General features: G+C 36.1%; 2 protein-coding genes across 2 annotated transcripts; both read left to right on the forward strand.

Annotated features, from left to right (window-relative positions):
- Window positions 1-4156, forward strand: LOC143563582 (tubulin-folding cofactor E-like). The gene is made up of 16 exons (XM_077051089.1): window positions 1-326; window positions 424-594; window positions 707-753; window positions 929-1075; window positions 1150-1224; window positions 1317-1426; window positions 1522-1628; window positions 1753-1814; window positions 1987-2094; window positions 2175-2209; window positions 2316-2381; window positions 3369-3460; window positions 3564-3640; window positions 3734-3811; window positions 3899-4024; window positions 4104-4156. The coding sequence occupies exons 1-15, from the start codon at window positions 5-7 to the stop codon at window positions 3992-3994; spliced, it is 1593 nt and encodes a 530-aa protein (XP_076907204.1). The 5' UTR covers window positions 1-4; the 3' UTR covers window positions 3995-4024; window positions 4104-4156.
- Window positions 4157-16729: 12573 nt separating this feature from the next.
- LOC143563588 (26S proteasome non-ATPase regulatory subunit 2 homolog A-like) lies at window positions 16730-22792 on the forward strand. The gene is made up of 22 exons (XM_077051094.1): window positions 16730-16857; window positions 16962-17059; window positions 17143-17263; window positions 17335-17394; window positions 17473-17540; window positions 17750-17792; window positions 17914-17979; window positions 18049-18087; window positions 18170-18252; window positions 18356-18470; window positions 19211-19285; window positions 19391-19549; window positions 19634-19741; window positions 19829-19933; window positions 20016-20155; window positions 20245-20350; window positions 21065-21286; window positions 21369-21872; window positions 21965-22050; window positions 22166-22274; window positions 22378-22556; window positions 22642-22792. The coding sequence occupies exons 1-22, from the start codon at window positions 16759-16761 to the stop codon at window positions 22715-22717; spliced, it is 2661 nt and encodes an 886-aa protein (XP_076907209.1). The 5' UTR covers window positions 16730-16758; the 3' UTR covers window positions 22718-22792.
- Window positions 22793-25187: the final 2395 nt, after the last annotated feature.

Here is a 25187-nt window from a genome sequence, read left to right on the forward strand (position 1 = left end):
CAAAATGCAAACCACACCAGACTCAGAAACCCCACAACAATGCGACTTCAAAATCGGCCAACGAATCCACTCGGCCGGAGACTACCGCCGCATCGGCACCGTGAAATACGTCGGACCGGTACAAGGCTATTCCGGCATCTGGGTCGGCGTTGATTGGGACAATTGCGACGGCAAACACGACGGATCAGTCAACGGCGTCCGTTATTTCAATGCCCACTTTCCTAAATCAGCTTCCTTTGCTCGCCCACATAATTTAAGCTCCGGCGTATCGCTCTTACAAGCCCTAAATATCCGATACCGAACCACTTCTACTAAAGAAGAATTGGGTATAAATTTCGAATTATTTGGGGTTTGAATTAGTTGATTTGTATGGTGATATAATATTATTGTTTTTTTTTTTTTTTATGTTTTGTGTTTTAACAGATGAAATGTATGTGCTTTCTGCAAGTCATAAACGAGTGAATGTTCAGTTAGTGGGTACTGATAAGATTGAAGATATATTGGCCCGGTTCGATGAGTTACAGGGTGCTTCGTTGTCGTATTTAGGGGTTAGCTCTCCTGGGGACCCTAGTGAAATCTGTAAAACTCTACCAAGTAAGTTTAGCTAACATTTTACAGTATTTGAATGTGATGGAACACTTTTGTTACTTGTTTAATTGTTCTTTTTGAAGCATATTATAGGTGACCATTATGCTTGTTTTTGCAGACTTAAAGGAACTGGATTTAACCGGAAACCTGCTTTCCAAGTGGCAAGTAAGCTTTCTTGCTTGCATATTTACGTTTCCATGGATTTACCAGAAACCTGCTTTCTATTATTATTATTATTATTATTATTATTATTATTATTATTATTATTATTATTATTATTATTATTATTATTATCAGTGCTATTGTTAATAAAGCTGAGTAAACTTATGTTGTGTTGCAGGACATTAATGCTATATGCAGTGGGTTGCCAGCCCTTACAGCGCTTAATTTGACAAACAATAGAATGTCAAATGATGTAGTGGGAGTCTCTCACTTGAAAAATCTTCACCTATTAGTCTTGAATAATGTTTCCATTAATTGGTCTCAGGTGAGCAATGCTTCCTTACGTTTCTTTTGACTTGTTAATATGGTCATATGCCAACGAAAGTTACTTGCTTGCAGGTTGAAGTTCTTAAAGAATCATTGCCGGCCGTTGAAGAGCTGCATTTAATGGGAAATAAGATAAAGGAGATAACGGTGTGTAACATTCTCATCCTTATCATGTCCATACCTCAAAATTGGTCCTGTTGCGTGATAATATTATTTTACAATGTGTTTCATTTACCCAGCCCACATCATCCAAATTTGTACAAGGATTTTGTTCTCTGCGGGTTCTTAACTTGGAAGAGAACTATATATCTGATTGGGGTGAAATCTTGAAGCTTTCACAATTAAAATGGTATAAAAAGCAATAATCTTTTTACTTACTGGCTTAAACTGTTTTAAGGTTTATATGCTGCTGCTAATCCTTAAAAATATGGGCACTATTTTTAGTTTGGAGCAGCTTCAGTTGAGTAAGAATAACATAGAACGCATTTGGTACCCCACTACAGAGGACGGGCCATCTAAGCCTTTCCAGAATTTACGCTGCCTACTTATTGGTAATTAAATTTTCACTACATAAGTTTTTTTTTTCATTTTTGTTTTTCATTTATTTTTGAAAAGTCTTCACTATATATGTAACCTGCTCATAATGTCGACTAATTTATATTTTACACTGCTCAGGAGGTAATAAAATTGAGGATCTAGCTTCCATTGATGCGTTAAACTCTTATCCAGCCTTAGTGGTAAGGTTGTTTATCTGATATGCTTTACGTGCCATATTCTTTATCCTATTTTAATTTTCTAAAAATTAGTGTACATTCAAAGTATTTACTTTAAGTAATCCGTTAGTGTGTTATGCGAGCTTTAAGCTTTCAGTAAAATTCATACTTATTGATGTTTCGTTTCAAAGTGCAGGACATTAGATGTTCTGAGAATCCAGCAACTGATCCAAGCAGAGGTGGGACTGGAAGATATGCTTTGATTGCTCGTTTGGCAAAAGTTAAAATATTGAATGGCAGTGAGGTAAATTCAAGAGCACATAATGCATATTTTCATTTATAGTTATTTAAATTTAACACGTCTATGTTATTGTCACTTGTCAGATTACCCCTCGAGAGCGCAAAGAGTCTGAGATTAGGTAAAATCAATACTGTAGAGCTGCATGCATTAGAATTAGGACTACAGTTATACTGTTGTGGACCTATTTAGATAAGAAAAATATATATTAATTATTTTTATCGCAGGTATGTACGCCTGGTAATGTGTAAGCCGCATCAAAATCTGGAAGAGATCAAGAGGCTTCACCCAAGGTATTGTCAAAAGCCGCATCAAGCATATATTCATTAAAGTTATATACATATTTCTTATGTCTAGTTAAAAAATTGATTTAAGTTCTATGATAAAGTCATAAAACAAACCTAAGACAACTAATTCGAAAGTCAATTAGGTTTAAGAGGAGAGAGTTATAACCTCAATTATGAGATGTATGCGGATTAATGCACCTCCTGTATATCTAAACGAAGGTTAGGTTCATCTAATGGTGAACGGGTTTATGCAGGTTAAGCGAAAGGATTCGACTAGAAAGTAAACACGTCTAGCAAGTCAAATGAGTTTCAAGGTCACCCATAGTAATAACACAGTTTTGTAATTATATCTAGCACATTAGCCATATATAAATTTAGAAAAGTGAATAGTTTCCCGTACTACATATTTACCCTGTTTGATCCGAACCTGTTGTGACCTGTTACTCAAAACGTCTGAACCACCCATTTTGGCCACCTCTAATTGGTACCTTGAGAATATGTCGTTGTGGAGTGATTTCATTCAGTTCATCTACTACATCTTCAAGTCTTCATAGAGGTTATATTATTTGTCATTTCTTTTTTTTTTTTGGCTAATAGAATTTTCTAATTCAAACTAGAACTCATTGGCTGATAAGAATCCATATCGGGCACCGTGACCAATGAAACTTCTAGCTGTCATTTTTGTTGTCACGGCCAATCCCACTTTAACGGATAAGTAACTTTGCCTGGATAATAGTTTAGTTTGGATTATTAAAAATCCATTTTTTTCTTTTTTTGGTAATCATAAAGGTGAGGAGGGATGAGTAAATAGAATATAGATCGTGGGGGTTGTTTCTTGAGTAAGAAGCTTGTAAATTTCGTTGCAAAAGTTATAAAAAATATAGGCATGCATGTACGAAATTGGTGACAAACCTTCATTTACAAAGATCCTTTTCTATCAGTTTATTTTTGTGCAATGATCCTTTACTCGTGTTGTCTCGAATCTAATATTAGATTCACTGAGCTGAAGGCATTTCATGGAATCGAGGATGAACGACCTTCAAGTGGTCCTGCAGGCCCTCAGAAAATGGCTTCTGGACTTATTAGTATGAACCCATTTCTTTGATTTGATTGAACAATGTGTCTTTGACAAATAAGTAGTTAACTTCTCTTTTAACCTTTGTGGCCAAATCAAATTGTTTGTTGCAGCTGTTACTCTGAAGTGTGTTGGACCATCAATTTGTGAAAAAGCCCCAATAACAAAAAAGTTGCCTGCAACCACCACTGTAATTATTTGTTTGTTTGTTTCTGTTATTATCATTTATGTTTGTTTGTGTAAACTATAATGCATTCTAAATATAATAATTTGTTTTTGTAAGGTTGGAAAGCTGAAGACTCTTTGCTTAAGCTTCTTCAAATTAAAGTTTTTTAAGCCAATATTATATCTTCAAGAACAGGTTTGACTTTGACCAAATGACTTTATAAGCACTGATCTGAATTTGAATTCCAAGCATCTTTATTTTGTGTTTGGTTGTGATTTGCAGGGCTCCCCGCCGCATAAGTTGCTTGATGACGACATGGCATCTTTGAACGATGCAGGTGTATGCACCCAATCAACCATTTTGGTAGATGAAGAGTAATGAAACACATCATCCCATGAACAATTTTAGGTAATGAAAGCATGATGTTGATATTATTGGTTAAGATGTGATAATAGGTTGCTATTTTGATATCAACCATGCTAACTAGGTTTTATGTTGGATAAGAAGCCCTTATACGCTCCACGCTGATCGCTTTTTGGAAGGAATTTAAGCATTCATGTTATGTAACTGGAGCATTGTATGCTTTGTTTGTTTGTTCTGTTCAGAAAAGTGATAGCAAAAAGTTTTGGGTTGCATAATATCTGAACCACTTACATATCCAAACATGTGTTTTAATTATACTATGGTGTACATCATCCTGTCCCAAATGTGCACAAGATCAAGTAGAAGGAAAAAATAACTGAGTTTGGATATATGTAACATACTTGTATACCATAGCACAAACCAAGCCTCACCAAGCAAACACAAAACTACAATAAAATGTAAAGAAGACAATAAAAAAAAGGTTCTAAGTAAAGACTATACAAACACATGTGAACCCATGTAACAAGTCAATCAAGTGTTGTCTATTTTGCTGTGTACCCCTGGAGCCGTTGACCCATGTAAGCCATATGCCATGTCAACGCCACCAATGTAAACATATTCAGTGCAGATGAATATGCATTCAGCTTCTTCAACTTCTCATTCAACTTCAACACATCTTGTCTACCAACCCCTACACTCCTCACCACATTGCTCCGTCCATCATCCCATCCCCCTTTCGCCATCACATTATCTTTAAACCGCAACACGAACCCCTCTCCCATTTGCAACAGACCTCACCACTGTATCACCACCACCGTCCGCAACCCGACCCCCCTTTCCCATTCACCATTGACCTTGCCACCGTAACACCATCACGGTCCACCATCCCTTCTTTAGCTGCAACCGCAATCCCTACCCCTCTTCCTTCTTCCTTCTCTAGCTTCATTCTTTTATACATCGCCTGCGATGTGAACGAATAAACACTCATTTATAACAACCTTAATGTATTGGTTAGGATTTTATTTGGCAAGTGTTTTCATTTCATTTTTATTTTTTCGCTGTATTTCATAATAAGGCAAACGAGCAACAAGCTGTGTCGCAAGCCTTTTTCAATTGCAAAAAGGCTCAAATCTTTTGAATACAATGCCTAATATAATTTTGAACATGTTTAACCTAACAAAACAATTTCAAATATTTTTTGTTATGAATCAATTCGGTATTTGGTTAAACCGCAAACCGAAAAATGAGCACCCATGTGCTACAACAATCAACAAAGTGTACACACAAAAAAAACTTACCTTGGTTGCTTTAGGCTCCAACCATATCATGTTAATGAAAAGCATCAAGAGTGCAGAAACAAGACTCAAAGTTTTGAAACAACCCAAACTTGCTAGCCAAAGACTCGGTTTTCTGACCCACTAAATGCCCCAACAAAGCAGCAGAAACACAACACGCCATGGCTCGAAAATACACAGGGTATATCCCTGCTTTGCACCACTCCAAGCATCCTGCCTCGGAAGATACCTACCCAAAACATAGCTCGAAACAAACGTCACCCACACGCACATCCCGTACGCGGTCAAAAACCCGAGCATATGAACCAAACCAACCAACGAACCGATCTTGTCGCGAAACAATACGTACCATATAACATCATATGCCGCTTCTTTAAACTTATAGAGAATGTCACTTAAAACTTTTGTCACCTAGTTTTTCATGTGCATTTTTCACGGTTTGTTTGGCTTGTTCCTTAACACTTTCCGCCTTCTTGTGCATTTTACCTAGTGCACCGGTCACGTTTCTTGATATATCTTCCGCAATCCTCTTCGGCGAATCGATCACATCGAAGTCTTTCGACCATCCGTCTTTTACTACGGAGACCACGTTTCCAAACAGCTTCTTCGCTTTACTAACCACGCCTTTTTCTCGCCTTTTCGGAAGCTTTATCTTTCGCCTCACGCGGGCTTTTCTCCACCGCTTCGTTTAGAACCTCCTTCGTGTGCTCTTTCACTTCTTGCACCTCATCCGAGACCCCGTGCGCGCCTTTTGTGACCGCGTCTTTCGTTTTCTCTAGCGCGCTTACAACTTTATGCTTGCACTTGCCATAAGCGTCACAAACAAGGTCTCTTGGACCTGAAAACATTCCCCGTGGTTGTTTCTCGGTATCGGAAGCGTCCGGTGGCGAAATCGACACTTTCGTGGTTCCGTCGAATTCTTTGTCGTACTCGACCACGACTACACGGTGTCCGTCTTTCGAGATCACCTCTTGGTGGACAGATGCACATGTTATGAGTAGTGAGGTTAGAACAAGAACGAATAAGGGTAATATGTTGATGATCCTCTTCATGTTTTGTGATTTAGGATTGGTTTTAATTTGTGGGAAATAACTAAGAGGCAAAGGGTGTTATGTGGGAGTGAATTGAGGATAAGTATGTGCATGCATGGCGGTGAGAAAAAGATGACACGTGGGGTGTTGCACTGCTGCATGATGCCAGTGAGTTACACTTGTCTACGTTTTAAGGATTTGCTTTATTCCATGGTTTCGGAAGCTATTCGAGGTCCAAAGAGGCAAAGACTATGGACAGGTGGAGTGTAACGGAAAATGAGTTAGTATGAATCAACAGTGTTCATTAAAGATAAGTAATAAAACTTAATTATATATACCAGATAATTATAAGAGCAAATATATAGTATTACAATTACTACCGGCACACGTGTGGGTCTAGCCGGGCGGGTTTGGGTAACGGTTTGGGCCAGGTGGGTTCAGGTTCCAGGTTAGAACGAGCTAGGGTCAAAACGGGTCGATCTAAAAAGGTTAATTTGGTTCGGGTTAAAAAAGCTTGGGTTAGAACGAGTTTAGGTTGGGTCTCATGTCAAAACGGGTTGGATTAAAATATAGGTAGGTTTTTGAAATTTGTGCATTTAATCTTTGTAATTAGTTTTCGGCATTGGTTACGCACGTTTAGGCGTTGATCACTGATGTTCTGCATTTTAGTATAATTTTTTTTTTAAATTATATTTTAAACAGTTTCAAAGTTTTAAATTTATAAAAATGGTTATTATTTTAAACTAAACTCTCACAACTAGTTTAGATAAGAACCAACATGAACAATGAAACTTCCTCTATTTCAACCCTTCCTATTATTTTATTTTACATTTTAGTATCATAAGCTACACGATAACTATTACTATCATGGGCATTTACTATTTTTATTTTTAATTCGTTACCATAACGAACTTGACTGATACATGCCGAATTTGTGTCGCTTTAATCATAACCCATGCGTCTGTTGATATCTATAAGTCTTCCACCATACTCTTTCTTGTTAACTAAATTTTTACCCGGCGCGTTGCGCGTGGAAAGTTGGAATTTGTTTCTATACCTGTCGCATTGCGGAGGCTCTTTATTGTGGATTCGGTTGGCATGGGTTAAATTCTTCAAGATACCGACAAGATTAAAAAAGTTAAATATGTATGTTAACACAGAAAAAAGTAGCAGCGCCCGTATTACTAAAACGTTCGTAACAATAACGACGCTAGTTTTACAAGGTGCGTTGAACGTCGAATTCGGTTGGTAAAATCCACGTGTAGGAGCGGTGAGTCAATGTGAATTCAATCAATATTATAAAAAACAAATTCTTCAATATATATGCTTAAAATAAAAAATAATAAAATAAAAAGTAGCGGCACTCGTACAACGTATTAGAAAAAACAGATAACATGCTTGCATGCTTCGGAGTCTTTCAATTATTACTACAAGGAAGGCAATCTTCATTTATATGTAATCAACAAATGCACTTATATTTTTCAATTGCGAGTTAATAAGAACATATTTAATGTTTTTAATTATTATTATTATTTTTGGTGCGATTTGCTCAAGCATTTGTTCATACGAGGAAGAGTTTATTGGCCTCTTGCTCCTTACCACTCAGAACGATTCTTACTATCCACGTAAGTAAACCCAAAAGTAAATATATGTTTTTAACTTTTTACATAATGTTGCATATTTGCATTTTTCCCCTATCTTTTTGTATACATCATGAAAATAACGGGTCAAAAATTTCAAGTTTCAAACATAAAGGACCAAACTGAAAATTCTGTTTTTATGGCTGTTCGCGATATGCGACGGCTGAAAACCCAACGTCACCGCGAATCGCGATGACGTGGTCTGACAGCCGGACACGTGTCCAGCCACGTGTCCACACGTGGCACAATCTCCGCTACGTGTCACCACGTGGCACCGCGTCCGCCACGTGGCAAGCCTACAGGTGACTCATCATAGCTACGTCGCGATACGCGACGGCTATGTCTTAGCCCATCGCGTATCACGACGGGTCCCCGGTTCAGCTTATAAATTGAGGCCTCCAGCCCTCATTCCATCATACCAACTTCACAGCTACTTTCTCACCCCACCTCGAAGTAGTGCAAACCCTCCTCTTTTTCTGTGTCCAAAATCGAAGTTATCTCGAAGTACGTGAACCCACCGACGATGTTCTATTGAAGTCCGAGCCATCCCGAGACGATCCAACGCCCCGCCTCAATAAGCGTGCCAACGTACTGTGAAGATTTGGCGTGCCTCGAATCGCGTGTTGAAGAAGGTGATAATCAAGGAAGCTCGAGAAACAATAAGGCGTCGAAGTGCTGCCCAAGTTTGTAGGGTTTTATAAGCAAAGCAAGGTAGGCATAATGTCCGAACAAAATAATAATAAAATACTAAAGGATTAAAACCCTAAGTCGATGATATACTCGATACCTCGAAAATAACAAAAGAAAACATAACAAAGAAAGTATATAAAAGATAATTATATGAATATAGTTATTTGTGATAGATAATATGTAATTATTATTTAAATGATTTTAGATAGGGGTGTTCAAGAAATCCGAAATCCGAACCGAAACCGAAACCCAAATAAATCGATCCGAATTCTTATTTGGATATTCGGATCGGATCAATCCGAATATCCGAATAACTAATTCGGATTCGGATATGGAATTGAAAAAATTCGGATTGTTTGGATTATTCGGATATCCGTTTAATCCGAATAAAAAACATGTTTTTAGTGGAATTTTCCGATTTGTTATATTCATTAGACTATTATTTGAAGTTTAAACTTTAAATTTGTGTTAAGAGTAATTTGTATTTTGGTTTGTATGTTTATTGTGATTCTAAACTATTAAATGTTACGAACAAAAAAATAGAAAATTTTTTTAGGTTTATTTCGGATTATTCGGATATTATCCGAATCCGATCCGAATTGAATTCGGATAGATTCGGATCGGATAGGAATATTCCTAATTCGGATGGGATCGGATTTCGGATAGGGTCTAAAAATTTTCATATCCGAATAACCCGAACCGAATAATCCGTTATCCGATCCGATGAACACCCCCTAATTTTAGATAATAATAAAGAAATAAAAGTATGCGTTTAGAAGAAACGTAGTGTTTAAGAAAAGCAAATACGTAAAACTAAAGGTTTAACTTATAAAAGAAAGAAAAGTATTTGAACTAAAGGTTCATAAAGAAAATATAATCGAGTAATGATTATACAAAAGAGACTAGAGGTCTTAGGCCAGATTAAAGATCTGGTATTAATAAAAGGTTATACTCGTACTATAGGTCCGAGATAGCCAAGGAAGAACCGATCAGTGTATTGAAGCTGGTCTTTTCAAAGAAATGTAATACGTCCAACTTTATAAACTTGTATTAAACGTGTCAAACAAATTGATTACATGAGATTACTTATCTCTAAAACATTATAAACAAAAGTAATCGATGGCCCTCAGGCTGTCGTGTACGTTTGTTTGGATCCTTACATATGTGGTAAAAAGTCGGTGGGCACACCGCTCCACACTTGGTTATGAGCCTCCGCCACGATGGGTCGGACCTAAGCTGCGTCCAAGTGAGGGTAATCATGTGTATACGGATGGTATCTAAGTAATATCGAACGCTGTGGTGTTTGCTGAGTAGTTCATATAGAACTTAAGTTTATAATTGTGTTTTGTTTTAAAACTTGATTATTCCTAAGACACGATGGGTCGGACCTAAGTTATGTCTCGAGAGGTAATTAAAGTAAAAGAAATATTTTATGCGTCAGCTTATTCACTAACATGTGTTGCTAACGTATTATCTAAACATTTTACAGGTAAAGAAGATTAGTCGCTTGGAAAGGACGAAGTTGACACCCTAGGTGACCTGATGGCTCAGATCATTTTGTTAATATTAAAAATATAAATGGTGGTTTTTGTATAAACAAGTAATATTTGTAATACTAATACGGGTATTTTATAATCCCGTATTTTGTTATATAAATATATATAATATTTTCATCCACGCAAACATATTTTCCGCTTTAATACGCCAACTCTGATTTATTTACAAATGCGGTACCAACTGTTGGTCGCACGCCCAGGCCTAAGATGGGGGTGCGACACTTTTAACCTAATGATTTATGTTTTCTTGCAGGACTGCACTAGCTGGACTTGTGGCATTATCGCACGCGTGTTTTGATATGAAAGTTATAATTTTGGGAAAATATCATTACTTTATATACTTCGCAGTTTTGGCTATACAGGCTTGCACTGTCAAATGTGTTTAAGTTTACTCATTTGACCCGTTTAAGGCAAAGTACAACTAATATTGGCCCGTTTGATTATAAACCAGAATACACTAATTTATGATTACTCGTTAACAGTCTAGAATGTTGCTGACCGTGGATGAAAATCTGAACCTGTATCATGACCAGGTTGGCTAGCCGAAGACCATCATAAGTTTCCAGACCCATTCCACACCAGTCCTCTTGGCTACTTGGGATAGAGCTCAACTTGCAGCAGAGAAATATTACATCTTTATATTGTTTATTATTAATTATTATTATTATTATTATTATTATTGTAAAAGCATGTTTTTTTGTAATGTTTTGGTGGCTGCTCTTTTATGTATGTATATTTCCCTGTTTCCCATTTTGGAAGGATTTGTTATTTTGAAAGAGAACCCATATTACAGAGAAGAAGCGTAGACCGTAATGGTGCAGATTAGAAGTTATGCATGGAGTGTGATGGTAATGAAGTTTTATGATCTTGGCTTAAGTTTTGAAGGTTTTTCTTGACATGTTGGATGCTTTTGGTCGATGGTCGGATTATGTTTAACGTTGATGTTAAAATAGATTTATGTTCTTCAGTTTGCTTTGTGACGTTATGAGCTTCTATACGAAACATTGTTTATCAACCAATGTTTTCTCCTTGCGAAGTAGATGTTTATTTTTGCCTAGACATGTTTGGCAGGTGCCAAATGTTATGTGTTCTGCCTGTCTTTGATACGCCAACTACTTAACTCCTTTGTTTATGATAAGCCTATATAGAGTTCCACGCTATAACTGATTAGCTCTTTGTATATTTGGTTCCTTCAATAATCAAATCATTTGATTTGACCTTTTGCACCATCTTATTTATTTTTGTGGTACGTTATAGTGTGATCGGAGGAAGACTCACTCCATCAATTTTTTTAATAGTGAATTGGTCTTCTTAGATGGAACAATGCAAAAGTTGTCGTGCGATCGGAGGATGACTCACCTCCGTCAAGTTTTCTAATAGTGAACCGGTCTTCATGGATGCAACAATGCAAAAGTTTTCAATTCATCATGGATCTCTAAATAAGGGCAAACTAGAGTGTTGCCACCATGATCATTTCAATTGCGCTTAACACTAATAGGCTTGTTAGTTAACCCATTTGTCAACATACAAGCAGCAATAACATATAAGCCTATTGCCTCAAGGAGATAAACTTGAATATTGGGTTAAAATGTGTAAAAACTCAAAATATATAATTTATAAATAATTAAATATTAATAAAATAATCAATTTAATTTGATAAATGCAATATATTTAATAAAATAACCCGAACATTGAACCGAGTCGGGTAAAAATATAAGTTCGAAAACCCGAGTTGTTACATGTTGGGTCAACTAAGATAAATAATATTCTACCTTCGGTTAATCTCGGTTCGGAAGATTGAGCGGTGTAGAGGGCGTTTGGCTTAAGTGTGTGTTTTTGAGTGTGTAGACTAATGTGAGGAATTGATGGAAATGAAAGGGATGCAGGGTTTTAAGGGTATTTATACCCTAAGCACATGGACCTTAGGCCCATTATCTTACAAGTCCATGATCTATTCTAAATCCATCTATTTTAAGCATACTATCATTTATTTATTATCTTATTATTTAAAACGTCGGATGTTACAGTAGTAGTCCTCCTCATCCTGATAACTTACAAAAGTTGGCGTCTCGGACCCATCACTATCATACTCATAACTTGAATCATAATAAACATGATCATCCAAGGTGGAGGGGGTGAATAATTATGGTACCGCCTGTTGCGACCCTGCTGACGACCCTGCTGACTGATGTTTCTTTGGTTATAATTATCTGGCTCGTAATAGCTTTGGGAATTGTATGAATGTGGTTTATGATATGGAAATGAATGGTAAGGATCAGCATCTTCCACGAACTCATATCCTTCATGTGGGCCATAGTCCCAATTCCCTGTCATTGTGAGTTACCTACACGCATAAAACACAGAATACCTCGCGTAAATCAAACAGATAAAAATAAAAGCAAAAGCAAAAAACTAAACTAAAGCAAAAAGAATAAAAACTAAAATTAGCACTTTGCGCATTGATTCCCCGGCAACGGCGCCATTTTAATGAAGATGCCGTGTTCTAAAGTATTTTGATGTAGACGTCGCATATAACTAGTACGGGTAAGTAACGTCGTCTCCACATGGAATCAATGGAAAGTGCAAGTTTATGCATCGAATGTTAGATTTTGATAGGTGGAAGGCAACGCCAGTCCGCGTCACGCAAAGTAAACTGACCTCATATTCAGATTTGTCTCGTCGAGAAACTTGAAATTCATATTATGGGTCCCGTAACTCGTTTTCTAGGCCGAGATATGCCTATTTTACTAAAATGCACTTTCTAGGTAACCCGTCTTGTTCGATTTTCACTTCGGCTTCGGGTTTCTCATCCAAACCATTCCTGAATCCTTCTTAACCATCCATATATGTTTCCCTAGGCTTCTGTCTTCTCCAGGCTTGCTTAATCTTCATCTGGATGACTTTGAATTAGCTCGTTTAAGCTCTGAACACCTTCGATCATAAAAGAACTTAAAGTAATTGTGTTTAATATATATAAACAATTAAAATGCATGAACTCAATGTAATTGTGCTCGATATATACACATGATTTATAGACGACCATCAATGTACTTGAGACGTGTATTAAATAAATATGATTAATTATTATCGATTTAATAGTGTCATGTGTGATGAACAATCTGCATTACATCCTGATGTATAATCCATCATTGGTCGGGGTATTACAGTTTGATATCAAATACGTGGCTATATAATAGGTGTTTAGACATAACAACCTGGTTAAGTTATAGTTGCAGAGTCCCAAGCCATGAGTTATCTCGTGGATTTGCATGCTCATTTTTTTGAATTGTTTGCATACCTGATTATTCATATTTATTCATTATATGCCGCACGTACACCAATCACACAAGATATTCCTTAGGCTTTATGTCACTTTCATTTATGGCATTTTTTTATTTCAAAGTTTGAATGTGTTGCTTTGGATTTTTCAATCTTGTCAAAGTTTGAGTTCAAGTTGACAGACATGTAGTAACTGGAAGGGTGAATACACCGATATACTGAACCCTTGTCTAAGGAAAGTAATTCATACAAATCCTCGTCAGTTGCGGGGTGGTTTTAATAAAAGCGGTGGTTTTAATAAGGAAAGTAAATCGCTTTCGATAGGAGGCATGTTGGTTTTAATAAAAGCGGTCCTAAAAAGTTTACCTGTTATTACTTCTCCATTTTTAAAGTGCCAAATAAGGTTGTTGAAAATTTAGAAAAAATATAAAGAGATTTTTATGGGGAGGGACGAATAATGATAATAAAATACATTAGGTGGCTTGGGATAGGGTGGCGCTTCCAAAAGAAAAAGGTGGTTTAGGAATATCGTAATTAAAGGATGTTAATAACTTCCTCTTGGCTAAGTGGGGTTGGAGATATAGAACAGAAGAAAGGGGCTATGAAAAAGAGTTATTGATGCCATTTATAATCATGTTAAAGAGGGTGAAGTGGTGTCGGGAAAGAAGGGTAATACGAGTGTTTGATTGAATGTTGCTAAGGTTATAAATACGGTGAAATGTGGGGGTAGTAAGATGGTTGACTTGATAAAAGGAAACCTTGGAGATGGTCAAAAGATGAGATTCTGGACTGACAACTGGGTGGGAACTCAGAATTTGAAGGAGATCTGTCCTAACTTGTTTAAATTAGAAAAAATAAATAAATTTTGCAAGGTTAAGGATCGTTTTGGAGAAAGGAAAGAAGAATCAGTTGTGCTTGGGATTGGATCATACCTCCTAGCTCAGCCCAAGAGATGAATGAGTGGGAGAATTGCTTGAGACTGATGGTTGCAGCGGATTGGAAGGCGAGGGCAGATTCATGGGTGCGGCTTAGAGATAGAAATGGATTGTTCTCGGTTCACTATGTTAAATATTTGATTGTTATATCAGTGGGAAATAAATATGTTCTTAAGTGAAGTGAATGGGTGCCGGCTAAGTGCAATATACATGTTTGGAGGGTCGAGATGAATAGAATCCCTGCTCGTGAGGCGCTCGAAAAAAGGAATGTTTTAGTTCCGGGTATGGCGTGTGTTCTATGTGAGATGGGGACATAAACGGTTGACCATGTTAATATGGGTTGTTGGGTGGCGGTTGTGGTTTGGGAACGCATTAGTCGATGGTGTAAAACACCCTCTATTTATGGTTTTATGGTGAGAGACTTATTGAAGATTCACAATACGACAAAAGTCGGGGAAAGAGAGAAAGAGGTGTTATATGTAATTATCATCGTGGCTTGTTGTAGAATGTGGAAAGCGAGAAACGATAAGGTGTTCGAAGGGAAGGAGGTGAAAGTGGAGGATATTATAGGAGATATCAAGTCGCTCGGTTACCTTTGGTTTAAAAATAGATCCAAAATAGATCGATAGAATGCTTCAATTGGTGTAAGTTTGACTTTATGTAAATTTTCCCCTTGTGTTCTTTGGTGTTGCTCTGGTCTTCGGCTTGTGGAGGCTTGGCGTGGTGTAGGTGTTTTTTTGGGTTTGTTGTTTATAAAAGTTTATGTTCAACAAAAAAAAAAGAGTAAAGGAAATGGAAGGGAAGATGAAGGAAAGGGGTATATGAAGAAAGAAATGGAAGTCGTCTCCTCGGAAAATGCATCTTGGTGCACGGTTTTCAAAAGACACCAATATCGAAAACTTTGGAATTTATAGGGAGCAGGTAAAAAAAAAACAGTAAGAGAAGACTGTTTTCGAGCTTAACATTTAAGGGATAAATATTGCCTGCTCAGACAACATTTAGAAGTTTTTGTTCGGTCTATTTTGAAACTTAACACGTGTCAGTTTTTAATTTGAGGATGAATCTCGTCCTCCCATAGCAACGCCCGATCCAAATTTCCCTTGATATTTATGAAATAATTGAAAGTTAAGGGCTATTATTTTTCTTCTATCTATAAAAAAATAATTAAAAGTTTTCACTAACCAACTAAAATGGAGTGGTTATGCTAATGATGGATAAGTGCCTACCCTCTTTGAGGGGTCAATTCGAATCTTGAAGCCTCCCGAGTTTTCTATTAAAGTGTAATTACTCTATAGAGTTTTCTCTTGTGGATGGTACAACATCTTTCTGGTAACAGATGGCTGGAAATTTTCTCGGGGAACGCCAAGCCAAACTCGGATACCAGCATGTACCCGATTAAGATAACATAGTCTGGCCTGAGTGGGGTGGTGGGGCTCCTCAGTGAGGAGTTACGGTCTAACTTAACTATGAAATTCGCCGATCAAAAAAAATGGAATGTTATAAATATAGATATTATTTATTATATTTATTATCAAAAACTAATAATATAGATTTGTTTGTTTCTTAAGTTTTCTCTTCATATAAATACTCTTATATAAATCATTATAATACAACTAGTTTTTATCCCCCGTATTACGGAGGTTGTTTTATATTTTTTGTTCTAATATTTATTTATTTTTTTAATTTATATTTTTTATTGTATGAAAGTTAATAATATACCTATGGTTTGATGATAATTTGTTTCACAAATAAATTAGATGTTATAACCCGGTTTAAAAACTATATGGTTTTGATGAGACCCGAGACCCGTTTATTTTTTTTACTATGAAATTGGTTTTTTAATTATAAATAATATTTATGAAAGTTAATAATATACTTATGGTTTGATGAGACCCAAGACCCGTTTATTTTTTTTACTATCAAATTGGTTTTTTAATTTAAATAATATATATATCTTTTTTAAAATAAATAAGACATTATTTTTCATTATATCCTATTTTATAGGATTTTTACATAAATAATTTGGTGAGAATAATTTTTAATTTAACGAGATGTTATAACCCGTTTAAGAAATATCTGGGTTTGGTAAGACACATACTCATGAATTTGGGTCAAATGAATAAGAAGCCTCCATTTAATAATTATGCAAATCTGATGACTCCAAAAAATGAGAAGCGACCACACGTAGGATTTGTATGTCATTCATTTTATGTTGTTACAAAACAAATAAATAGAATAGAAGCAAAACTAATCGGGTTTCTTGGAGAGAAAGAGAATTGAAGGCTTACAAATACCCTTTTCTTTCTTCCACCAATTGTTAATAATCTCCAATCTCATTCAAACAATCTGAAGCATGGATTCAGAAGCAAACAATAATACCAGTGGAAACCCCAAAGAGGAGAAGAAGAAAGATCCAAAAACAAAAGACGATAAGAAAGTCGAAGAAGATCTAGTAACCATTATTATTATTATTATTATTATTATTATTATTATTATTATATTACCAGTACAGTACATTACATCTCTATTAATAATAATAATATTATTATTGTTCAGTCAGAGGATTTAGCTTTGAAGCAGCAATTAGAGACGTACGTCGAGAAAGCGCAGGACACCGAACCAGGCGTACAGAAGTTCGCTCTTGATAGCATGAGGTACTCATTACGCTAGCTTTTATTATTTCTTATTCTTATTATTATGGACTACTAAACTTATTATTATTATTATTTGTTCGTAGGCAAGAGATTAGGACTTCAACTAGCTCCATGACTTCAGTCCCCAAGCCACTTAAGTTTTTGAGGCCGCATTACGCTACTTTAAAGTCTTATTACCAGACAATGCCGGATTCGGATGTGAAGGTCACCTATCTCTTTCGTTTTCTATTATGTTTTTTTTTATCTTTGTGGTTTGATTTTGTTTTTGGGTGCAGAAACTGCTTGCGGATATACTGTCGGTTTTGGCTTTGACAATGTCTGCGGAAGGTGATCGGGTACGTTTAAACGCGTTGTCATGTAGTTTTATAGGTGAGCGGTTTTGCTGATGTTTTCTGCGTTTTTTTTACATTCAGGAGAGTTTGAAGTATCGGTTGCTTGGTTCTGAAGGTGATATTGGCTCCTGGGGTCATGAGTATGTTAGGTAATCAATTTGTTATCCTTAGGTTTTTCAATGTTAATGATTGTATCATTAGTTATAACTGCAACTTACGATAACAGCTATATTTTCCACGTGTAAGCATTATATAATATGTTACATATTATAATGCAACAGCTTTTACCTATCAGAGGTATTCTACATTCTCTTGTATAATCTATTAATTGGTCTGATTATTGACTGTGTCAATGTAGGAATCTTGCTGGTGAAATTGCACAAGAGTATTCGAAAAGAGTGGTACTGTTTTCTATCTCAAGCAATGTTATATATTCATTAGTTTTTAAAGATTTTATTTTTGTTTTGCATGTGATATTACGACATTACATATATACTTATTTCTAACTTTGTGCCAATTCAGAACGAGGAGGCAAATGTAGATGATCTAGTAGAGCTTGTTGAACAAATTGTTGCTTTTCACGTGAAGGTATCTCACTTATTTTTTCTTGTTTTTATTCATGTTAGTTTCTTATCTAAATATTATCTATTATTGCAGCATAATGCAGAACCTGAGGCCGTAGATCTTTTGATGGAGGTATTCTGCTTTATGACATTTGATATACTTGATCTACTATTTTAAAATATTGAATATGAATCTGTACATTGAATAATTTCAGGTTGAATATCTTGATCTACTGGTGAAGCATGTTGATAAAACCAATTACAAAAGAACCGGTCTGTATCTAACAAGTTCAGCAAGGTAGAGTATAGATCATAGTTATGTGTTCTTGATCCTTATATGTATGCTTGTCACACATCACATGCTTATGTACCGCGTATGCGTATTTTTTTTTCAAATGTAGTTACCTTCCTGGACCAGATGACATGTCAGTTTTGGAAATTGCATACACAATCTACTGCAAATTTGAGGAATTTCCACGTGCACTTCAGATTGCACTTCGACTTGACAACATGCAGGTTTGTGTTTCATGGTTATTTGCATATTTTTTCTTTGATATATGTTGTATAACTGTATACCTTTTCTCTAGGCCTGTAAACAAACATGTGCTCATTTGTTAAACAAATGATAGAACACAATCAGTTAAACAAACGGAGTATTCTTGTCTGTGTTCATTTGTTAAGAAATCGAATGTGCTCATGTTTGTTCATTTACAATATGAACGAACGGTTCACGAACATAACTAACATAAATGAATAAAACCAGACTCAATTAAAATGAATGATATTTTATTTTGATAAGACTAGACCAAATTGTGATGGGCTTAACAATTTAAATGAATACAGAAAGGAGCAAACTTAAACAAACGCAACTAATGAACATATACGATAACGAAGGAACATAAATTAACAAACGAGACATGTGTTCTTGTTCATTCTTTCAACTAAATGAACAAAAGTATTTGTTCATATTTGTTTGTTGCTAAATAAATATGCCAAACGGTTCACAAAATGGTGCACTTAACGTTTGGTCCATTTACAGGCCTATTTTTACCCAAACATTGCACAACTGAACATAGCCTTTGGGCGAAAGTTAATTTTTTTTTACTTGGAAGTTCATTATAACAGAATCTGACAGAACCTTTTGCTTGTATGTTAGGGTAAATGTTAACTATTTTAACGATAAGATGATTAATACTTTCTGTATTCATTTGTATTCAATTCGAGTTCTGATATGTCATTGGATGTTTTTTCAACATCATGTGAAGCAGGTTTTCACTTCCTGTCCTGATCTATTGCGGAAGAAGCAGTTTTGCTACATTCTTGCTCGACAAGTAAGTATTAATCTTCATAAACTGTTTGTTTTCTCATAAGTTGATTGGTGATGACTGTTAATCCTTCATAGCTTTATGAACTCTAAAGTTGTCTTTTTTGTGTAGGGTACAAGTTTTGAGCTTGATGAAGAAATGTGTGCTGATGATGAAGACCGAGAGGCCTTACAAGAGATTATCAACAATACTAAATTAAGTGAAGGCTATCTTACCCTTGCAAGAGATATTGAAGTAATGGAGCCCAAATCTCCTGAAGATATATATAAGGTTTGAACCATTTTAATCATGTTATCATTATATCAACATAAATTATAATAATCACTCATATAAATGTTTTGTTACTTTCATCAGGCACATTTACTTGATGGTCGGGCAAGTGCTGGTGCTGGTGTTGATTCAGCTAGACAAAACCTAGCAGCAACGTTTGTAAACGCATTCGTGAATGCTGGTTTTGGTCAGGTGTGCTATTTATTTAAGCACATATATGATATATTATTCTGTTTTGTGATAAGTTTCTGTAGTAATCTGTTTTTGTTCTTTTTTAAGGATAAATTAATGACGGTTTCATCAGACTCTTCTGGCAGCGGTTCTTTGGGAAACTGGATTTTTAAAAACAAAGACCACGGGAAAACCAGTGCTGCTGCAAGTTTGGTATGTAAAAGCTGTTCTAATTATTTTATTTTAGTTTACAATGTTGGCTTATGAAGTGTAATATATGTTTGTACTATTTTAGGGAATGATTGATCTTTGGGACGTTGACACTGGGCTTGCTCAACTTGACAAGTACTTTCATAGCAACGATAATCATGTGACAGCTGGTGCTTTATTAGGAGTTGGGATTGTAAACTGTGGTATCAGAAATGACTGTGATCCCATGAGTAGTGAAACATTGACATTTTATATATTAGTTAGTGGCTATGTGACCATCTGTTTGATATCTTGGTTTTTTTGGCTGTTTTTCAGGCTTTGGCACTTCTTGCTGATTATCTGGATAAAGAAGATTCTTCTGTTAGAATTGGTGCTATAAATGGTCTTGGTCTTGCATATGCAGGCACACAGAATGAACAGGTTTTCATTTCTTTTATCTTCTAATTGAGTTTTCTTTGAATATATTGTAACTTTGAGAACCAATAATATGCTGAGAACTGTGAGAGTCACATTAAATCTTGCACCATATATTATATTAGTTGACTAGAATGCATGGGGATTTCAGTATTTTTAAGATTTACTTTTATGAAATATAGCGAAGTCTTTTATCTAATGTTGGCTTAAAAATAATTAGACTCAAATTCTAACTTGAATAAAACTTGCACATAAAAAACAGTAACCTAACCCTTTATTTATACCAAAATTATAACTTCTTTCCCAAGACACCTAAATAGACTCAAATTAGCATAACAAACAAACCTTAATATTCTTGCCATACTAAATAAACATACCAAATTAAACCAATAAACATACTAAATAACTAAAACCGTCCTTCAAACTTCTTATGGTTTACCTTTTCAACCTTCACATGTGAACTAACTAGGATTACTTCCAACATCCGAACGCATATACGCACATTTTTATATATTTAAAATAAAATTCAGGAGAGGAAAAAAAATCAAAGAGTGGGTAGGGAAATAAAAATGTGATTTTCAATTTTACTTTTTCTGTTTAAGTGAAATGTACACATCTTATGTTGTTCTCAAGATACTATTGGCTCTGAAAAGAACGCCCTCCTATATAAATAAGTGTGTGTGTGTGTGTATTATAAAATGCGTTTTTGTTACTTTTCAGATTCGAGACAAACTAACTCCCATTCTTGGAGACCCGAAAGCACCACTAGATGTGATTGCTTTCACAGCAATTGCACTAGGTTTGGTGTATGTTGGCTCGTGTAACGAGGAGGTTGCCCAAGCACTAATCTTTGCACTTATGGACCGAAGTGAGTCAGAGTTAGGAGAGCCACTCGTCCGACTATTACCTCTCGGTTTAGGCCTTCTTTACCTCGGGAAACAGGTACAAAAAATGCAATTTGCAGAACCCATTGTTGTAATATCCTAACAAGCAATAAACTCCAAAATTTGTTTTTGTTTAACAGGATAGTGTGGAAGCTACTGCTGAGGTGTCAAAGACATTCAATGAAAAGATCAGAAAGTATTGTGATATGATTCTGCTGTCTTGTGCCTATGCTGGAACTGGAAATGTTTTGAAGGTTCAACATTTTCTTGGTCAATGTGCTGAGCATCTTGAAAAGGGTGAAACTTTTCAGGGTCCAGCCGTACTTGGTCTAGCCATGGTGGCAATGGCTGAGGAACTAGGTCTCGATATGGCAATCCGTTCTTTAGAGCATCTTTTACAATACGGTGAACAAAATATCAGAAAGACAGTTCCATTGGCTCTTGGTTTACTATGCATATCAAATCCAAAGGTGCATGTTATGGATACACTGAGCCGACTCAGTCACGATGCAGATGCAGAAGTTGCCATGTCAGCAGTTATTTCATTAGGGTTGATAGGTGCAGGCACCAACAATGCTAGAATTGCTGGCATGCTTCGGAATCTTTCAAGTTATTACTACAAAGAAGCCAATCTTCTTTTCTGTGTAAGCAACTAATGCTCTTATATATATATATATATAATAAATTGCAAGTTAATAAGAACATTATTTTATATTATTATTTATTATCATTACAGGTGCGAATTGCTCAAGGTTTTGTACATATGGGGAAGGGTTTGTTGACTCTTGCTCCTCACCACTCGGAACGATTCTTACAATCCCCGTAATTAGACCTATTTGTACATGATATTTGTTTTTATTTTTGTAAAAATGTTGCATATATGCGTTCTTGTTTCCTATATTTATAGAAGATGAATCATTATTATGCATATTTGCAGGACCGCTCTTGCTGGACTTGTAGTATTACTGCACGCATGTCTTGATATGAGAGCTATAACTTTGGGAAAATATCACTATGTTCTCTACTTTGTAGTTCTGGCTATGCAGGTTTGTATTATCACCCGTGTTTAAGTTTACCTGCCCGTTAAACCCAAATTGACCCGTTTGATTATGAACTAGAATGCACTACTTTGTGATTATTCTTTAACAGCCTAAAATGTTGCTGACTGTGGATGAAAATTTGAAACCTCTATCAGTACCAGTTCGGGTGGGTCAAGCTGTTGATGTTGTGGGCCAGGCGGGTCGGCCCAAGACCATTACGGGTTTCCAGACCCATTCCACCCCTGTTCTCTTGGCTGCTGGAGATAGGGCTGAACTTGCAACAGAGAAGTATTACTTCTTTACATTGTTTTTTGTTTACTTATGATTGTAGAAGTATGTTTTTTATCTTTCTAACATGTTTTTTTCTATGTAGGTATATTCCTCTATCTCCTATTCTAGAAGGATTTGTTATTTTGAAAGAGAACCCAGATTACAGGGAAGACGCCTAGACTGGTGGATTGTTTTATGCTGAAAAGATGGGATTTGGTGGAAATTTGAAGTAATGTGCTGTCATGGGACCCGAGTGTGATTATGATCCGGGCTTAGGTTTTGAAGGTTTTTTTCTAACATGTTGGATGCTTTTGGTTTATGGTTGATTTATGTTTAAGTTGTTAAAAAATAGAATTATGTTATGCCGTATGCGGTTAGCTATGTGACATTATGAGCTTGTATACAAAACACTGATTTCAAGTCTTCAACAAATGCTTTCTCGCAACAAAATAGACAATGTTCGTTTTGTCTAGACGTGTTTGGCAGATATCTCAGATATGTTAGTCTTTGATATTAGTTCATGTTACTCTTAGATTTCATTGTAGTTGGTCAATGATTCTTGATTTGATCGATTAGGGAGTCGACTTAACGTCCATTTTTTGTCGTATGTATGGACTTGTGTTCTCGCAGCATCGAGAACGATAATAATAAGATTTTGACTTCTCATTGTATTTTTATTCTCTGTAGAATCAGTTTGAAAATCTAGGTATGATTAGGATGCAGTTAAGAACCAAGACTACCTGTCAATGTATCAATCAATCAATCAATCAATCATACCCAGTAAAATCCCACCGACAGCAGAGCTATAGGTAGGGTCTGAGGAGGGTGGGATGTAGGCACACCGTACCTCTATCCAAAGGAATAAAGAGGTGGCTTCCAGAGAGACCCTCGGCTCTAAGAACATGTGTATGAAGCAAAAAAAGGAAATCAAAGTTTAACAGTGTTATAAAAAACTACTACTAATTATAATAATATTAATAATAAGGTCACAGTTTAACCGCAATATAAAAGCTAATAATAATAATAATAAAATATATAAGGGAAATACCATTATGGTATGTGACCTAAATAAGTTAAGTCTAAGCCCTAAGGTATTCAATTCTCTCTAAAAATCCTTAACTTTAATTCTACTTCTCCACGAATTCCTATCCTCAACCATGTCCTCGGAGAGGTTTAGGTCTATCAAATCATGCCTAATCCTCTCATCCCAAGTCAATTTCGGTCGTCCTCTACCCCTCCTCCCCTCTATAGTAATGTTTTCTACGGATCTAACAGGATTCGTCGTCTGTCTTCTCTTTACATGTCCAAACCATCTCAATCTCCACTCTCTTATCTTGTCTGCTATGTTCGCCACCCCTAATCTCTCGCGAAGCACAACGTTTCTTATTCTGTCTAGCCTTGTGTGCCCACACATCCAACGTAGCATTCTCATTTCTGCTACCTCCATCTTCCGCACTTGTGCCTTCTTGATGGCCCAACAATCTGTTCCATATAGCATTGCAGGTCTAACTGCCACCCTATAGAATTTTCCCTTCAGATTAGTCGGGAAACTCTTGTCGCACAATATACCTGTTGTAACACCCAGACCGATGGCGGATTATACATCGGGGCGCCACGTATTGTTTCATTACTCGCGACACTATTTGGGTGTCAATATTTAATAAATACATTTCATTGCGCATGCGCAGAACATGACATAAAGTAACATAAATCATATCATAACTTAAAATATTCAAATAACATAACTTGTCTTGTTACATTTTAATCTAGGTCCAAACAAAAAGAAAACATCCTACGTGTCCAAGAGATTCCCAAAAGCTGCTACAGCAAACCTGAACATGTGTTAAAATAAAACGTCAACACTTGCGTGGTGAGAAATCAAGTTTAATAGATATAAATAGATAATACAAACACTGCGCGCATCATGTGTATAACTGGTGTTCAACAAGGGTGTAATCAGATTGTGATCAAGCCTTAGATCATAGCTCATAGTTCAATCCGTGCTCCCAATTGAGCACAAAAACAAGAAAACTGTGCAAGTGTAAACAAAAGAGAAATCATAAACGATAGTTCTCCCGTGTTCATCTAATGGATCCATGAAAACCGCGGAATAGGCCGACAAGACGGTTAATGATCCACACATACAAATAAACAGCCAAGTCTACGTCCATAACACATGGGGTTTTGCGCGACAAAAGTTTATAAACAAGTTTAAGACTCAAGTTTGTACGAACACATGAACATCCCAAAACATTAAAAATAAAAAGGGATTAGGTACGAGATTACTCACATGTAAACGGTGCGTTGAAAGGTAACGCAAGAACCAAACTTTCAACAAGCGAAGATAACCTATAAATGGAGATTATTGGTTTAAAGATTTGTTTTATGCCTTGAATATATGTTAGCATAGTAATATGTATCTTTAACAAATTATTATATATTATATATTACCGGAAATCTGGGCAGGACAAGGGAAAAGACGAAGGCAGAGAGAGGAGGCGGCTGAGGAACAACGACAGAGGGCAAGGAGAAGAGAGCAGGGGAGAGTTCAAGTGTTTGTGTGTGTAGTGTTAAATAACAAGAAAATAGTATTATATATAGGGAAACCCTAGGGAACACAATCCCTAGAAAAGGGGAAAAGATCTTATC

This window comes from Bidens hawaiensis, unplaced genomic scaffold, assembly GCF_021521415.1.
Source record: "Bidens hawaiensis isolate Kalapana, Puna unplaced genomic scaffold, B.hawaiensis_p1.1 tig00021500_1, whole genome shotgun sequence".
Classification (NCBI taxonomy): Eukaryota; Viridiplantae; Streptophyta; class Magnoliopsida; order Asterales; family Asteraceae; genus Bidens; species Bidens hawaiensis.

Excerpts from the sequence above, each read along its gene's own strand:
- LOC143563582 (XM_077051089.1), top strand. The coding sequence starts at position 5 with ATGCAAACCACACCAGACTCAGAAACCCCACAACAATGCGACTTCAAA. Across the intron at positions 2,382-3,368 it reads ATCAAGAGGCTTCACCCAAG|ATTCACTGAGCTGAAGGCAT; the intron begins GTATTGTCAAAA and ends ATCTAATATTAG. Across the intron at positions 3,641-3,733 it reads AGTTGCCTGCAACCACCACT|GTTGGAAAGCTGAAGACTCT; the intron begins GTAATTATTTGT and ends TGTTTTTGTAAG.
- LOC143563588 (XM_077051094.1), top strand. The coding sequence starts at position 16,759 with ATGGATTCAGAAGCAAACAATAATACCAGTGGAAACCCCAAAGAGGAG. Across the intron at positions 20,351-21,064 it reads CAGGCACACAGAATGAACAG|ATTCGAGACAAACTAACTCC; the intron begins GTTTTCATTTCT and ends GTTACTTTTCAG. Across the intron at positions 22,051-22,165 it reads GAACGATTCTTACAATCCCC|GACCGCTCTTGCTGGACTTG; the intron begins GTAATTAGACCT and ends GCATATTTGCAG.